This window comes from Girardinichthys multiradiatus, chromosome 21, assembly GCF_021462225.1.
Source record: "Girardinichthys multiradiatus isolate DD_20200921_A chromosome 21, DD_fGirMul_XY1, whole genome shotgun sequence".
NCBI lineage: Eukaryota > Metazoa > Chordata > Actinopteri > Cyprinodontiformes > Goodeidae > Girardinichthys > Girardinichthys multiradiatus.
The window spans coordinates 41,742,836-41,760,173 of NC_061813.1; the positions used below are offsets into that span (position 1 = coordinate 41,742,836).

The 17,338-nt window shown below is 48.0% G+C and overlaps 1 protein-coding gene across 3 annotated transcripts; it reads right to left on the minus strand.

The window, feature by feature from the left end:
- Nucleotides 1-111: 111 nt before the first annotated feature.
- On the minus strand, nucleotides 112-16,800 carry LOC124857976 (lethal(3)malignant brain tumor-like protein 4). 3 transcript variants are annotated; one of them, XM_047349626.1, is made up of 18 exons: nucleotides 16,715-16,800; nucleotides 14,895-14,990; nucleotides 14,733-14,818; nucleotides 14,538-14,642; nucleotides 14,334-14,469; nucleotides 14,166-14,257; nucleotides 13,942-14,084; nucleotides 13,707-13,783; nucleotides 13,432-13,517; nucleotides 13,229-13,339; nucleotides 13,030-13,144; nucleotides 8,245-8,344; nucleotides 7,974-8,102; nucleotides 5,987-6,067; nucleotides 5,271-5,344; nucleotides 3,540-3,715; nucleotides 3,355-3,417; nucleotides 112-1,439 (listed from the first exon to the last, which is right to left on the minus strand). In XM_047349626.1, exons 1-18 carry the CDS (start codon nucleotides 16,788-16,790, stop codon nucleotides 1,257-1,259), a joined length of 1,929 nt encoding a protein of 642 aa, XP_047205582.1. In that variant the 5' UTR covers nucleotides 16,791-16,800; the 3' UTR covers nucleotides 112-1,256. The 3 variants fall into 3 exon arrangements, with proteins under 3 accessions (XP_047205582.1, XP_047205583.1, XP_047205584.1); XM_047349627.1 differs by lacking the exon at nucleotides 16,715-16,800 and adding an exon at nucleotides 15,099-15,493; XM_047349628.1 differs by lacking the exons at nucleotides 112-1,439; nucleotides 3,355-3,417; nucleotides 3,540-3,715 and adding an exon at nucleotides 3,722-4,946.
- Between the last annotated feature and the right edge of the window lie 538 nt (nucleotides 16,801-17,338).

Genomic DNA, 17,338 nt, shown 5'->3' on the forward strand with positions numbered 1-17,338 from the left:
TGTTGTCAGCTGATTGGTCATGTGATCAGTCATGAGGGGAGCATGTTTTCATGCTTTGAGACATCACTCACCCTGTCATACCCGAGGAACCAATGAGTGATCAGCAAACACTTCAGGTCAGAAACTTTATTGATCTCATCAAACAGTGACAGAAACAGCAGGCAGGAAGAGTTACCATGGAAACCTGAGGAAACCTGCCCTGTAAAAACTAGTTTTACACACTGAGCATGTGCAGCTCACACGCCCCCTGAAGGCACAGCTCTGAGTGTAGTAACCCCCTCAATGTGACATCACAGAGGTGGAGGAATCAGCTTTTTGGTTAAAAGCCAGCAGGACTGAAATACAAATCTATACTCAACTAGAAACTGTAAAATAGAACTCTATAGAGAGGCAGCAGGAAGAATAGAAACTCTGAAACATAAGAATAAATTAGCATCTCTGGGTATAAAGCTCCACCCACCACCAGGATTTTCTTTAACAATCACAGCAGAGCAGGGCCATAGTGTGACATCATTACCTGCTTCCTGTTAGACTCCTGTTGACAGAGGCAGTGATCATGTCATGCTTCTAGGCCTCTGCTTCTCACTACATAGTCATCAGATCTTTATGAGCTCGTCAAAACCTCTATCTGTTCTTATAACATCATTATGACCTCATCATCACTGATAAAACGTGACGTGGACTCTGGATGAAACTGTTGTTCAGGGTTTGTAGCAGCGGATGTTCAGGTGTCTCTGTCTTTTGTTTGCTGAGGCGTTCCTGGAACCATGATGAGGCCGTGTCTGATTTGATGTCTGCTGTGTCTGATATTTAACAGTGACTTCATTATTAGTATTAAAAGTCTCAACCAATCAGAAGGCAGGAGTCACGTACATATTCTTTGTATAGTTTGGTGCTCTGAGTGTTACCGTGGAAACACACTGACACATCATCATGTGCAGCCACTGCAGGCCCAGCCTACGTCCAGCTGGATCTGTTTAGTCTGAATCTCATCGCAGTCAACATATCCCAGAATCCCTTTCACACTGTACTCATCAGGCTAAGCCCCAACCCTTACCCAAGAGGCAGTGCCCAAAATGGAGGTCAGGTGTTAGGACATAAAGTGACAGCAGCACCTGAAGACACCTGAGCTCAGTGTGACATCAGAAACCTAAATCTCACTGATGATAAATATGTGGCTGAGAGGGAGGGGCTGGATAATAAGGGGTGGGGTTATCATCAGGTGACTCAATCTGGTCAGCTGCAAGGTGCAGGTGTCAGGTGCTAGAATCCTGAATGTCTGATTGGTTCTTCTCCTCGTTCTGTGATTGGCTCGTGTCCTCTGTGTGTTTAAACATTAGGATGGAGTTGTAGATCTTCAGGGCAGGGCCAAGCTTGATTGACATGATCCTGACGATGTCCCGCTGGGTGAGCAGCAGAAAGGCTCGTCCATCTATTTGCTATGAAGAAACAAGAACCAATCAGATCTTATTAAGGGAGGTATATTGAAAAAAATGACACCAGTTATTATTGGATGAAATAATTAACTCAATTTTTCTGTAAAAACTGATCTGATCCATAGTTACAGTCCAGCAGAGGGCAGCACCCTGGCCCCCCCCTCCTTTCAAATTGAAGTTCTTGTTCATGAAGTTGTAACCAGAATCCGTGTTGCACTAGAAGCGATCTCTGGCACCCTCCCAAACTTGATAAAAGGTCCTCGTTAGGTGAGACAGCTATGGAGGTAACTGTAGAACCTCATTTGACTTTGGACTGTTCTGATTCAGATAAGCTTTCTAAGTTCATCTTAACCTTCAACAAGTATGTTAGACCCAATCCCAACCTGCTCTCTTTCAGACTCTAATCTTGAAAACTGGATCAGAGTTTATCTGTTCTTTCTTTCTAGATGAAACGACTAAAGGAGCTACATTCATTAACATTTACTTTTCCTTCCCATAGAAAGTACTCCTGGATCAGTGCTTCTTTGTTCTCTTTGTGTCTCTGCTCTGTTCTCTCAAACCTCCAGTCGGTCGTGGCAGATGGCCGCTCACACTGAGCCTGGTTCTGGTTCTGCTGGAGGTTTCTTCCTGTTAAAAGGGAGTTTTTCCTCTCCACTGTCGCTACATGCATGCTCAGTATGAGGGATTGCTGCAAAGTCAACACCAGTGACTGTCCACAGTCTCTACATGCTCATCCAGGAGGAGTGAATGCTGCAAGTCACTGACTGGATGCAATCTGCTGGGTTTCCTTAGATAGAAAAACTTTTTATTCAATTTGAATAAATAACTGAATCTGACTGAACTGTTCAATGATTACGATTAATTGGAATGTATGAACCTGACTGTTGTGAAGAACCTTGAGACGACATGTCGTGAATTGGCGCTATAGAAATAAACTGAATTGAATTGAATGGAAATGTTCCCTCTGATTACCAGCCCCATTTTAGATATGATTAATCTATCTTTAGTAAATGGATCAGAACCACAGCCTTTTAAGGTAGCTGTAATTAAACCTTTACTTAAGAAACCTTCGCTTGATCGAGATGACTTAATAAATTACAGACCTATATCCAATCTTCCATTCTTATCTAAAATTCTTGAGAAAATAGTTGCTAATCAAATGTGTGAGCATTTACACAGCAATGACCTGTTTGAAGAGTTTCAGTCAGGTTTCAGAGCTCATCATAGCACTGAAACAGCTCTGCTGAAAGTCACTAATGATATTCTTATGGCCTCAGATAATGGACTTGTGTCTGTTCTGGTTCTGTTAGATCTCAGTGCTGCATTTGATCCAGTCGACCATAATATTCTCTTAGAAAGGCTGGAATATGCTGTAGGGATCAGGGGAACAGCGCTAGGCTGGTTTAAATCTTATCTGTCTGACAGATTCCAGTTTGTTCATGTAAATGATAAATCATCTTTAAACTCCAGGGTTAATTGTGGAGTACCACAGGGTTCAGTACTTGGGCCAATTCTCTTTACTTCACATTTTTGGTGATTTGATTCCGGTAAATAGTTTCTTGAAGATATTTCAGGTTTTCACAGCTACAGTCTCACCTAAAACAATGTAAACGTTCATTTTGTATAACAGTAAGCCTAATATATACAGCTTTATTCACAGCTTTTCTCTCTCATTAATTCTTCCGTGTGGGCCACGGAGGATACACCGGACGCATCCTTCAAATCTGGGGAAAAGAAGGACGTATTTGGAGGAGCCTTCGTTGCATTGCTGTGACGTAATCAGCCTACAAATGCGGCCTTAGAAGGATGCAGCCCCTGAATTTGGACACAGCTGAAGTAAATGGGACGTCTTCTTCTGCTAATCAACCTAGTTACAGGTGATGTCATTTAATACAAGACGACTCATTGGCCATCTCACCTCCTCTCTAAACTGCTGGGCTTGTTCTTCACATCCAGGAAGAGACTCGATGAAATCGGACACCTGTAGAAACACCAAGGTAAAACTATGACATCACAGATTCAGGCCAGCTCAACGCTAGCTTACACTGTGGACAACGTGTTTTGTCAACATAGAGACAGAGAAGCATGCATGGTGTTACTCACCTGCTGGACGCTCCAGCATTGGACAGCGTCTGCATGGATCCTGGCTACGCCCGGCAGTAGTTTGCGGTGCTGCTCCCAGCAGAGCGACAGGTCGCGTCCGGGCTGAGCCGACATAGCAGACAGGAAGACCGACTGGTGAAGAGCTGCCTGCAGACTGGACTCTGCTGCAGGAGAAACTGAGAGACACCAGAGTGGACATAGTCAGAGAGACAGCTTTCTCTTTCTCCATCAGGGTCAGAACTGGTTCAGGCCAGAACCATGAGAAGCAACCTGATGCTGAGTCAGCACTCTTGTCTCACCCACTGAGCAGGGAGACTCTGATCAGGCCCATCACTGCTCATCACCAACACTGCAGTTCCCATGGAAACAGCCACATCATCTGACTGCTGTTTCCATGGCAACGTCGCACAGAGCAACTATGTGACCAACTCTTAGCTGCTCTCAGATTAGTCCCAACTAATATGACTGTTCTGACTCCGCCTTCTGGTCTCCATGACAACAGAGAATAAAACTCTGACATCACAGAGCAGATGTCTGAACAATGAACTGAACTGTGGGTCTGCTCTCGCTCTGCACTTCACGCTGAGGTCGGAGTTCATCTCTAGCTGGAAACAAACACAGAACCCGTCCACAACCACCGCAGAATTCCAACTGAGGAACCAAGCTCCAGTTTATAGTCTGCTATGTTTAAAACGGGGCGGACCTCTAACAGGACTGGGTTTAGTGCGGGACTGGTTACCAGTCTTTTTGGAGCAGCATATGCTCCTCAGCCTGGTTCTGTAAGTGTTCTGCACTGACATGAACATTAACTCTGGTTATTAGAAATGTTCTGTGTGATAAATCCTCAGCAGCAGCTACAGCCGAGGAGCGTTCTGCTGTTCAGGAACATTTCCTGTTCCTCTGCAGTCTATCAGACAGAAACACAGCAACATCCTGCTGCTTCCCTTCATTAGCTGCACCGTGTGAAACTGCTGAACTCTGCAGAAGTTCTGAGTTGCGCAGCAGAGGAACGTGGAGAGCCTCTGCAGAGGATGGGGTGGAGATATGGAGACCTGCAGCCGTCAGCAGATCAACTGCTGCAGCTCTTTGTTTTATTTAAGAATCATCACAAACTTCAGACCCCCTCTGACATGGTTTCCATGGAAACAGGAGGACATTGCCTCTTTCTCTGCAGGGAATTAACACAACTATGGGCACACTCAGCGCCCTCTGGTGGTGGCTAGATAACAGTGAAGATGCAGTCTACAAAAAAATCCACCCTTTGGATGAATGATGATTTTGATCTGACTCGCTGGTTCTGAAACCAGTCACACATTCAGAACTCTGAACCGACCACATGTTTAGAAAAACATTTCTCTGTCTGACCTTTGATCCAGAGTGTTCCTCCGTTCCTGGCCTGTATATGTTCTGCAAGAACAAAACTACATCATTCTTGCAGCTTGTTCCTGACAAACATTTTGAGCAGAACATTTTAGTAAAGTAGTTTCCAACAAATATTGTCTGATTGGTCAGAAATTTGAATTGGGCGTGGTTACAACACTGACAATTACAAGGACAAGGACATCCCAGGAGCTCTGCACTTAAGGTCTTCTTTGCTCCATCTCAAATTAAAGAGCACATTTCTCGGTTCTTGCAGAGTCCTTTACAGTGAGGAGCGCCCTCTGCTGGAATCTAATTAAGCTGCAGTGCCACAATACAACTTTTCTTTTTCCAGAACACCATGAAAGATACCTGGACTCATGGTTCTGAGGGGAAGCTCCTCCTCTTCTTGTTTCACACGCAGGAATTTGGTTGGCTGAGGCAATCTGTAGGCGGAGCCAGAGAGGACAAAGAGGAGAATCATCACTCATGATAAAAGAGAAATATTCTTCTTTTGTGGTGTTTTTTTAGAGACAGCTGGATGGAACCACATACGTGTGCCCTGTGGTGTCATCATACTGTGGTCCTACTTTGATTCTCGTATGGTTCTACAATGATCCCACTGGATCTGCAAAGGTTCTGCTATAATTCTACTGTGTTCGTACTGGTTCTATTGCTTTCCTCATGGTTTTACATACAGTAGGTTCTAATACTGGTAACCTGTTGTTTTAAAGGTTCCAGTGTCATTGTTGGTTCTGCTGTAGTTTTACTTTTACTGTTATTTTTACAATGGTTGGATGGGTTCTACTGCCAGTCTACATTGATTCTGCTGTGCTGTGGTTCTGCTAATTATACTATGGTTATGCTGTGGTTCTACAATGTAGGTTCTACCATCCTCTGCGCCTTTTTACAGCTGAGGCCTGTGTGTTAAATAAAGCTGTGTTATATCAAGTCCAGATATAATATGCAGAAAACAATCACCAGCACTGCTCCACATCCTGACCTTTATTCTGAAAATCTGCTGACAAACACCAACACAGAGAGATCTAACTGAGAAGAGCCAATCACAGAGCAGCAGCCTGTCTCACCTGTCTGTCAGTCTTTTTCGCTTCCCCAGAGGAAGCAGGAGCGGGGCATCTCCTGACTCCGGCTTCACTTCAACTCCTCTCCTGGTTCACAAACAGGAAGACCGGCAGGAAGACAACAGGAAGACAAGCAGGAAGACAAGCAGGAAGACAAACAGGAAGACAAGCAGAAAGACAAACAGGAAGACCGGCAGGAAGACAACAGGAAGACCGGCAGGAAGACAGACAGGAAGACAAGCAGGAAGACAAACAGGAAGACCGGCAGGAAGACAAACAGGAACACAGACAGGAAGACAAACAGGAAGACAAGCAGGAAGACAAACAGGAAGACCGGCAGGAAGACAACAGGAAGACAAGCAGGAAGACAAGCAGGAAAACAAACAGGAAGACAAACAGGAAGACCGGCAGGAAGACAAGCAGGAAGACAAACAGGAAGACAAGCAGGAAGACCGGCAGGAAGACAAACAGGAAGACCGGCAGGAAGACAAACAGGAACACAGGCAGGAAGACAAACAGGAAGACCGGCAGGAAAACAAACAGGAAGACCGGCAGGAAGACAAACAGGAAGACAGGCAGGAAGACAAACAGGAAGACCGGCAGGAAGACAACAGGAAGACAAGCAGGAAAACAAACAGGAAGACCGGCAAGAAGACAAACAGGAAGACAAGCAGGAAGATAAACAGGAAGACCGTCAGGAAGACAAACAGGACACAGGCAGGAAGACAAAAAGGAAGACCGGCAGGAAGACAAACAGGAAGACCGTCAGGAAGACAAACAGGACACAGGCAGGAAGACAAACAGGAAGACAAGCAGGAAGACAAACAGGAAGACAAACAGGAAGACCGGCAGGAAGACAAACAGGAAGACAAGCAGGAAGACAGGCAGGAAGAAAAACAGGAAAACAAGCAGGAAGACAAACAGGAAGACAAGCAGGAAAACAAACAGGAAGACCGGCAGGAAGACAACAGGAAGACAAGCAGGAAAACAAACAGGAAGACCAGCAGGAAGACAAACAGGAAGACAAGCAGGAAGATAAACAGGAAGACCGTCAGGAAGACAAACAGGACACAGGCAGGAAGACAAAAAGGAAGACAAGCAGGAAGACAGGCAGGAAGAAAAACAGGAAAACAAGCAGGAAGACAAACAGGAAGACCGGCAGGAAGATAAACAGGAAGACCGGCGGGAAGACGAACAGGAAGACCGGCAAGAAGACAAACAGGAAGACAAGCAGGAAGACAAACAGTAAGGCAAGCAGGAAGACAAACAGGAAGACCGGCAGGAAGACAAACAGGAAGACCGGCAGGAAGACAAACAGGAAGACAAGCAGGAAGACAAACAGGAAGACAAACAGGAAGACCGGCAGGAAGACAAACAGGAAGACAAGCAGGAAGACAGGCAGGAAGAAAAACAGGAAAACAAGCAGGAAGACAAACAGGAAGACCGGCAGGAAGATAAACAGGAAGACCGGTGGGAAGACGAACAGGAAGACCGGCAAGAAGACAAACAGGAAGACAAGCAGGAAGACAAACAGGAAGACAAACAGGAAGACCGGCAGGAAGACAAACAGGAAGACAAGCAGGAAGACAGGCAGGAAGAAAAACAGGAAAACAAGCAGGAAGACAAACAGGAAGACCGGCAGGAAGATAAACAGGAAGACCGGCGGGAAGACGGACAGGAAGACCGGCAAGAAGACAAACAGGAAGACAAGCAGGAAGACAAACAGTAAGACAAGCAGGAAGACAAACAGGAAGACCGGCAGGAAGACAAACAGGAAGACCGGCAGGAAGACAAACAGAAAGACAAGCAGGAAGACAATCAGGAAGAGAGGCAATGACAACAGATTTTTTTCTCTCTCTGCATGATAAACAAACTAAGCAGAGCACCCCCTGCTGTCAGCTAATTACACTGCAGAAAAGATAAATGACTCGGGGCTTCAGTCTTCTGTTGTCTTATTTAACCTTTCACAATAAAAGCTTCTGTTCAGGATTACCTGTGGGGCTGGTGGCTCTGCTGATACATGGACACAGGCACAAGGTTTACAGAACTCTCCCCTCCTAACCTATCAGGAAGCACCACCTCCTTCCGCATGTTAATGTCCGAATATGGACAGCCAAAGGCACTGAGTAAAGACAAGCAGAGACAGAGCCTTATTTGCATTTACCAAACTGACTAGCGGGAACATCTCTCTGTAGCAAGAACCAAATCAGAAACCAGAATTACAAACGAGTCAGGAGTGGTGTTGGCAGACAGGTGTGGTGTACCTGTGGTGTCCAGTGTACTTGGCTCCTTTGATGTGTCCAACTCCTCGACAGCCGGCAGTGGGACACACTCCCTGAGAAGGTGATGACAGAGGAGAGGAACCTGTCCAACAAAACACAAACAACCTTCAGAACCCTTACCACTCATCAATCTCTTTCCCACCCACCTAAACGGTCTCTATCTGCACTGTCTTTTTCCTTGATTCTTTGTTTTGTATTTTTACATATGTGAACACACATTTCATAATATACAGGTGGGGTTAATACAAAGAGGAGCTTGACAATACTTCTGTATGTTCTCTGCTTATCAAATCCCGACCCCCCCACCATGTCTACAATAATGTAGACAACCTTCTACTGTTATCTTCAACTAAGATCTGTTTTAAGGACCAATCTGGGTCCTAATATGACCCTGCCTGGCTTAAATGATATTGAAAAATTGCTATGTGAACGTGGCTTATTTCAATTAATTTCTAAAATGAACCATCTTTTATTAATTGAAGGGCCAAAATCAGGTTTATTTAAATCCAAATTAAAATGGGAAAAAGACCTAGGGATCACAATTGATGAAGAACTCGGGGCAGGTTTATGTCACAATAGTGTGTCAGTAGTTATCAGCGCTAGGTATAGGTTAATCAATTAGAACTTTCTACAACAATTGTATCAAACTCCAGAAAAATTACATGGATTTAATTTTAATCTATCAGAGAAATGTTTCAGATGCTATATGCGATGTGGGATCCTTTCTACACTGCACCTGGTCATGTAGAAAGGTGATATTTTCGCCACCTTAAGTAACATCTTAAGAATCAAGATTCTGTTAGAACCAGAGCTTTGTCTAATGGGGGGTTTTACAACTTTCCAGGGTTTATTAAAAAACACACAAATAAGATTTGTTAAAGTTTCCCTGTGTGTAGCTAAAAAATGTATGGCTCTATCATGGAAGTCGGATGCTTCCTACTGTTGATAGATGGTTCTCAAAAATGAGATGCATTCCACTGGAAAAAACAAATCACATATTGTCTTAGAAAACAAAATTTATATTATATATACATATGTATGTACTATAATGTTTTCACTGTCTGTCTGTCAGGTGTGTCTGACCCATCACTCTCTGACCCGTCTGTCTGACCTCTGTCTCTCTCTCTGACCCGTCTGTCTGACCTCTGTCTCTCTCTCTGACCCCTCTGTCTGATCTATCTCTCTGTCTCTCTCTGACCCGTCTGTCCGACCTATCTCTCTGTCTCTCTCTGACCCGTCTGTCTGACCTCTGTCTCTCTCTCTGACCCATTTGGCTGACCTCTGTCTCTCTCTCTGACCCGTCTGTCTGACCTCTGTCTCTCTCTCTGACCCATTTGGCTGACCTCTGTCTCTCTCTCTGACCCGTCTGTCTGACCTCTGTCTCTCTCTCTGACCCATCTGGCTGACCTCTGTCTCTCTGTCTGTGTCTCTCTCTGACCCGTCTGTCTGACCTCTGTCTCTCTCTCTGACCCGTCTGTCTGACCTCTGTCTCTCTCTCTGACCCATCTGGCTGACCTCTGTCTCTCTCTCTGACCCGTCTGTCTGACCTATCTCTCTGTCTCTTTCTGACCCATCTGTCTGTCTCTCTCACTGACTCGTTTGTCTGTCTGTCTGTCTGTCTGTCTCTCTCTCTTTCTCTGACCGTCTGTCTGACCTCTGTCTCTCTCTCTGACCCGTCTGTCTGACCTCTGTCTCTCTCTCTGACCCATCTGGCTGACCTCTGTCTCTCTCTCTGACCCGTCTGTCTGACCTCTGTCTCTCTCTCTGACCCATCTGGCTGACCTCTGTCTCTCTGTCTGTGTCTCTCTCTGACCCGTCTGTCTCTCTCTCTGACCCATCTGGCTGACCTCTGTCTCTCTCTCTGACCCGTCTGTCTGACCTATCTCTCTGTCTCTTTCTGACCCATCTGTCTGTCTCTCTCACTGACTCGTTTGTCTGTCTGTCTGTCTGTCTGTCTCTCTCTCTTTCTCTGACCGTCTGTCTGACCTCTGTCTCTCTCTGTGACCCGTCTGTCTGACCTCTCTGTCTGTCTCTCTCTCTGACCCATCTGGCTGACCTCTGTCTCTCTCTCTGACCCGTTTGTCTGACCTATCTCTCGGTCTCTCTTTCTGACCCGTCTGTCTGTCTCTCTCACTGACTCGTTTGTCTGTCTGTCTGTCTCTCTCTCTCTCTCTGACCCGTCTGTCTGACCTCTCTCTCTGACCCATCTGGCTGACTTCTCTGTCCGTCTCTCTCTCTGACCCGTCTGTCTGACCTCTCTGTTTCTCTCTCTGACCCGTCTGTCTGACCTCTCTGTCTGTCTCTCTCTCTGACCCGTCTGTCTGACCTCTCTCACTGACCCGTCTGTTTGACCTCAATGTCTGTCTCTCTGACCCATCTGGCTGACCTCTGTCTCTCTGTCTGTCTCTCTCTCTGACCCATCTGGCTGACCTCTGTCTTTCTCTCTGACCCATCTGTCTCTCTCTCTGACCCGTCTGTCTGACCTCTTTGTCTGTCTGTCTTTCTCTGACCCGTCTGTCTGACCTCTGTCTCTCTCTCTGACCCCTCTGTCTGACCTCTCTGTTTCTCTCTCTGACCCGTCTGTCTGACCTCTGTCTCTCTCTCTGACCCCTTTGTCTGACCTCTGTCTCTCTCTCTGACCCGTCTGTCTGACCTCTCTGTCCGTCTCTCTTTCTGACCCGTCTGTCTGTCTCTCTCACTGACTCGTTTGTCTGTCTGTCTGTCTGTCTCTCTCTCTTTCTCTGACCCGTCTGTCTGACCTCTGTCTCTCTCTGTGATCCGTCTGTCTGACCTCTCTGTCTGTCTCTCTCTCTGACCCATCTGGCTGACCTCTGTCTCTCTCTCTGACCCGTTTGTCTGACCTATCTCTCGGTCTCTCTTTCTGACCCGTCTGTCTGTCTCTCTCACTGACTCGTTTGTCTGTCTGTCTGTCTCTCTCTCTCTCTCTGACCCGTCTGTCTGATCTCTGTCTCTCTGTCTGTCTCTCTGACCCATCTGTCTGACCTCTCTGTCTCTCTCTGACCTGTCTGTCTGACCTCTGTCTTTCTCTCTGACCCGTCTGTCTGACCTCTCTGTCTGTCTCTCTCTCTGACCCGTCTGTCTGACCTCTCTCACTGACCCGTCTGTTTGACCTCAATGTCTGTCTCTCTGACCCGTCTGTCTGACCTCTCTGTCTCTCTCTCTGACCCGTCTGTCTGACCTCTCTGTCTCTCTCTCTGACCCGTCTGTCTGTCCTTTCTGATTCTCTCTCTGACCCATCTGGCTGACCTCTCTGTCTCTCTCTCTGACCCCTCTGTCTGTCCTCTCTGTTTCTCTCTCTGACCCCTCTGTCTGTCCTCTCTGATTCTCTCTCTGACCCCTCTGTCTGACCTCTCTGTCTCTCTCTCTGACCCGTCTGTCTGTCCTCTCTGATTCTCTCTCTGACCCATCTGGCTGACCTCTCTGTCTCTCTCTCTGACCCCTCTGTCTGTCCTCTCTGTTTCTCTCTCTGACCCCTCTGTCTGACCTCTCTGATTCTCTCTCTGACCCGTCTGTCTGACCTCTCTGTCTCTCTCTCTGACCCGTCTGTCTGACCTCTCTGTCTCTCTCTCTGACCCCTCTGTCTGTCCTCTCTGTCTCTCTCTCTGACCCCTCTGTCTGTCCTCTCTGTCTCTCTCTCTGACCCGTCTGTCTGTCCTCTCTGTCTCTCTCTCTGACCCGTCTGTCTGACCTCTCTGTCTCTCTCTCTGACCCGTCTGTCTGTCCTCTCTGTCTCTCTCTCTGACCCCTCTGTCTGTCCTCTCTGTCTCTCTCTCTGACCCCTCTGTCTGTCCTCTCTGATTCTCTCTCTGACCCGTCTGTCTGTCCTCTCTGTTTCTCTCTCTGACCCGTCTGGCTGTCCTCTCTGTCTCTCTCTCTGACCCCTCTGTCTGTCCTCTCTGTCTCTCTCTCTGACCCGTCTGTCTGTCCTCTCTGATTCTCTCTCTGACCCGTCTGTCTGACCTCTCTGTCTCTCTCTCTGACCCGTCTGTCTGTCCTCTCTGTCTCTCTCTCTGACCCGTCTGTCTGACCTCTCTGATTCTCTCTCTGACCCGTCTGTCTGACCTCTCTGTCTCTCTCTCTGACCCGTCTGTCTGACCTCTCTGTCTCTCTCTCTGACCCCTCTGTCTGTCCTCTCTGTCTCTCTCTCTGACCCCTCTGTCTGTCCTCTCTGATTCTCTCTCTGACCCGTCTGTCTGTCCTCTCTGTTTCTCTCTCTGACCCCTCTGTCTGTCCTCTCTGTCTCTCTCTCTGACCCCTCTGTCTGTCCTCTCTGTCTCTCTCTCTGACCCCTCTGTCTGTCCTCTCTGTTTCTCTCTCTGACCCCTCTGTCTGTCCTCTCTGTCTCTCTCTCTGACCCGTCTGGCTGTCCTCTCTGTCTCTCTCTCTGACCCCTCTGTCTGTCCTCTCTGTTTCTCTCTCTGACCCGTCTGTCTGTCCTCTCTGTTTCTCTCTCTGACCCCTCTGTCTGTCCTCTCTGTCTCTCTCTCTGACCCCTCTGTCTGTCCTCTCTGTCTCTCTCTCTGACCCCTCTGTCTGTCCTCTCTGTTTCTCTCTCTGACCCCTCTGTCTGTCCTCTCTGTCTCTCTCTCTGACCCGTCTGGCTGTCCTCTCTGTCTCTCTCTCTGACCCCTCTGTCTGTCCTCTCTGATTCTCTCTCTGACCCGTCTGTCTGTCCTCTCTGATTCTCTCTCTGACCCATCTGGCTGACCTCTCTGTCCGTCTCTCTCTCTGACCCGTCTGTCTGACCTGGGGGCGGCTCCAGTGGGTGTCCTGTGCGTTGACACCAGCCGACAGGATGCAGGTCGCGGTGGTCGCTGTCCAGCCAAACGTCAAACTGTGTAGACCAGCCGTCATAATGGATCTGCAGGAAAACACCTGGCTGCATCATTGTTCACTTCATGACATCACAAAGGTGCAGAGATACCTGAACAGAAGCATATGGTACCTTCACCCTGTAGTCTTCAGTGTCTGTTACCGTGGCGACACGGATTAACATGGGGTTTCTCCTGTCGACTGCCTCCAGCCTATGGTTCAACTGGAAACCATGTGGAGCTCTCTAATTGGACAAAGGCACAGATTCAGCCGTCAATGAACACAGGAAACTTTCTGATTGGACCCCCGTCTGCCTGTTTCCCCTCCTTCTCTCACCAGTGTGAATGCTAGACTGGGAGCAGCACTGGAACCTGTTTCCTGCAGGTAGTCCTCCCACACAAAGTTCTCAGGGCTGGGATGACCTGAAACACAAAGTGAAAGTACTCGAGAGTTCTACAGAGTAATACCGCCGATAGTATCTGCAGGATACATTTAAGTACTGAAAACTATAAACTGCAGTAGTGTTCCCAGGTCCAGCACATCTCTGAATACAAGGTCTGTTCTCTGGGTAATGGGTTCATGTACTGGAAGTAAAGGTGCTTCATACATACCCTGCGGGGCGGTCAGAGGTCGGCCCTGTTCTTCACACCAGCCCACAGGATGGATGTACGGACTGCTGCTGTCACACCTGATCCATCAATACAAACACTGTAAGTCAATGATTCTCACAGCTGCAGCTCCCCCTGCTGTCCAACACTAAAACTACAACAGCCGCAAACTGGCCAACTGATAATACACCTTTCTCTCTTTTTCCAGTCCGTCTGTCCACCTGTCTGTCTTTCTCACCAGTAGTCGTACGTGTCGTCCCAGTTGTCAAAGTGAACCAGGAAGCGATTATCAATGACATCAGCGACTGAAGCCACACAAACAAGTCCGGGGTTCTTCTTGTCCACCGCCTCCAACTTCATCCCCACCTGGAACTCACAATCCTGAGAGACAGACAGGTGGGCAGACAGTTAGGTGAAAACACAGACAGGTAAACCCTGGCAAATAGACAGGTGTACACTCACCGTGGAGCGGCAGGTAAACAGAGTGGGTGGAGCAGCGTGATACCCTGAGGACTGAAGATGGTCCTGCCAATCAAACTCTGTCTCACTCTGACCTACAGACAGACAGACAGGTAGATGCGGTTACATGAAACAAGGGGCTTCGTATCGCTGTTAGCCTCCTGTGCTCACCTTTAGGTGGGTGAAGCTTGTGGTTGTGCTCTTTACACCAGCCGGCAGGTTTGATGTCTGCAGAATCAGCATTTACCCAGAAGTCATAGCACTCTGAGTAACCATCGATATGGAGACGCAGCCGACAGCCAATCACCTGAGAGAGAGACAGAACGCTCACATGACCGCTCCTACTGAAGTAGGTGTGTGGGGGGGTTCTCTTACCTCAGCGACTGTCAGCACACAGAACATGGACGGATGCAGCGGGTCGATGCCTTCCAGCTTCATCCCCACTTTAAAACCAGTTCTCTTACTGGGAAAGGACTGTTCCTGAGAGACAGACAGGTGGCGGTTTTGAACAGGTGTGTCTCACCTGTGGCTGATGAAGAGTTGTGTCTGAACTTTGTGTTTTCAACACACCTGTGTAAAGAGAGTGGGCGGAGATGCCTCAGCTTTCTGCTCGTTCAGGTACTGCTGCCAGGACCAGGACCGCCTCTTCACACTCACTGAGGACCAGAACAGATCAGCCAGTCACACCACAACTCTACTCCCATGAGCCAATCACAGAGCAGCAGCTGTTACCTTGACTACTGCTGACTTTGTTCTTCATGCTTCTTCTTCTTCTTTGGTTTTCTTCTTTCCAGACAGAAGCAGACAGCTCTTTTCTTCTTCTTTTCTCTGAGTGGAACAAAAATATTGATGACATAATAATAATATCACAACTTCAGGTTACCAGCTGAAAACAACTGATAAATGATCAAACATCTGCTGATGACTTCCTGCCACCTGACAGGTTCTTAATCAGGGTTCTGCTTCCTTGGTTGAGCAGCAGGTACATCGCGTTGCTCTCTGGTATCTGCTGGATGACGCTGACCTCTAACTGTGGCACCTGGAAGCTGCTGGAGGAACCGTGAGAATCAGAATGCTGGATTCTTCTGGGTCCTTCAGCCCCACCCAGGATGAGGAACAATCTGATCAGGGTAGGTTAGTCTGGTTACTGATCACCTGTCAAACAGGTCTCTGTAAGTCCGGCTGGGGGGACACTGTCTGATGAGGTGTCATTAACAGAGAACCACAGAGGACAGTCCTGCCTCTGGTTCTGTTCACCCTGTCTAGATTTTCACCAGAACAACGAGTCACGTGCTCTGCAGACGTTCTCTCATGACTCCGCAGTGGGGTGCAGATGTATGGAACTTTCCTTCAGGAACCACCTGGAGCTGAATGTCACCACACCAAGAAAATGGAGGCAAACCTGAGGAGGAAACAGTCTCTGACCATGACCTTCTGCATCCTGTGAAGCAGAGGTTGGTGGGAGCTACAGGTGTCTGGGTCTAACAACAGGGTGGACCACAGGCCTGACACTGATGTTGTGGACCTGAAACTGATGAGCAGTCTGTTTTCTGATGTGGTCCAATACTTTAATGGGTTCAGTAAGTTCTTGGAGATCCAGCCATGTATACGTATGATGTCCATGTCCTGAGCTGTGATCTGCTGGGTGGTCACCATCTGTATCAGAAATGTACATGGACATGCCCGAGTTCAGGACAGGAGAAACAGCACCATCATGACCAGGACCAGTCACTATGGTGATCCAACAGTGTCAGTCTCCTGGTTTAGCTCAGGTTCAGGTCTCAGACTGATCAGTTCTGGATTTTTTCTCAGAACCGATCCTCCATGTTCCCCTTCTGCCTCTTCGCTACATTACTTTATCAGACAATAGCTTCATCTGAACACGCAGGGACCATGTGATCGATCCCTGTTACTATGGTGATCCATCAGGACGAACTCCGGCTTTATAATCTAACTCGTGACCTGGAACCAGGTTCTGGACCGGAACAACTAGAACCTGAGAGCTATGGATTAGTACTATCACTGATCCGATCTCCTCTCTTTTTCCTTTCTCTTCACAGCCGGAAGTCGCCCAATGTAACATACTCACATAGGAAGTCCTATGTGACCCCTTCAGAGTAAAGGTCTGATGCGTCAGAACAAACCGATCAGAAGTTCACCTAAAGTAGGCCAATTTTTTTACAACCAATCTGCTCCATCAGCGAGGTTCTGTCACCACAGGAAGCTTCCAGAACTGCAGCAGCAGGAGATCAGCTCAAACAGCTGATCGAAACTGGACCGATCATCAACTGATCGGTGTAAGACCGCGGATCAATGCACGTGAGCAGGAACAGCTCTTATTGTGAAGGCAGAGCGGAAGTGCAGCGCGCCTATCTGACCGGTGCCTTGACAGAGGAAACTAATCAGGTGGAGAACCGCGGCTCCGAGACCGGCTGCGAAGCCTCTGAGGCCGGATCAGAGCGTCGGATCCATCCGACACGAAGAGTCGCAAAGACGGAAACACTGAGCTCAATGGACACGGTGCCGGAACCGCGATTTGGAGCGAAACTCACCGACTGTGACGATCCGCGTCACTGCGCTGACACACAGAACAACACGGAAACTGGAGGCTGGGAGAGCAGTACGCATGCGCAGGAAGGAGAGGGGGAGGAGAGAGAGAGAGAGAGAGAGAGAGACCTGAAAACAGGTTCTGTTACAGAGAACCTGCAGAACCAGGGAGATACAGTCCAGCTGAGAATGTGATCAGGAACAGAAAGGTTGATCTGCAGCATCGATCACATTCTCACTTCTAATCTAACAGAACCCACAGTTACTGGAACAGCGCACAGAGGTTCTGGTTCAGGTACTGGGGAAGAGCTGAAATGTCTACATTGTTCATGCTTCACAGGAACTCTGAGATGGATTCAGAACCATTTAGGTCCTTACACAGCAGCAACGGTATTAAAACCAAGCAGGAGCCGGGGCATGGACTGATGTTCTGTTGGGATCCTATCCGACCCATAGTGTTGGTCAGGACTCTGGCAGCAGCTTTCAGGATGGCGTCATTCCCATCATCTGGCCTGCTGAAGCAGTTTTTAACAGGTCCTGGTCTGACAAGACGGCAGAACTCCACCAGGGTCCTGTCCTGCTGTGGACTTTTAAACCACTGAGTTCTGATCTCTGACTGAGTGAACATG

What these genes read in the sequence shown, in the direction of transcription:
- LOC124857976 (XM_047349626.1), bottom strand. Translation starts at nt 16,790, where the DNA reads ATGCGTACTGCTCTCCCAGCCTCCAGTTTCCGTGTTGTTCTGTGTGTC. An exon ending in GACGCGGATCGTCACAGTCG is followed by an intron (nt 14,991 to 16,714) that starts GTGAGTTTCGCT and finishes TGTTCCACTCAG; the next exon opens with AGAAAAGAAGAAGAAAAGAG. An exon ending in ACCTCTGACCGCCCCGCAGG is followed by an intron (nt 13,518 to 13,706) that starts GTATGTATGAAG and finishes TTTGTGTTTCAG; the next exon opens with GTCATCCCAGCCCTGAGAAC.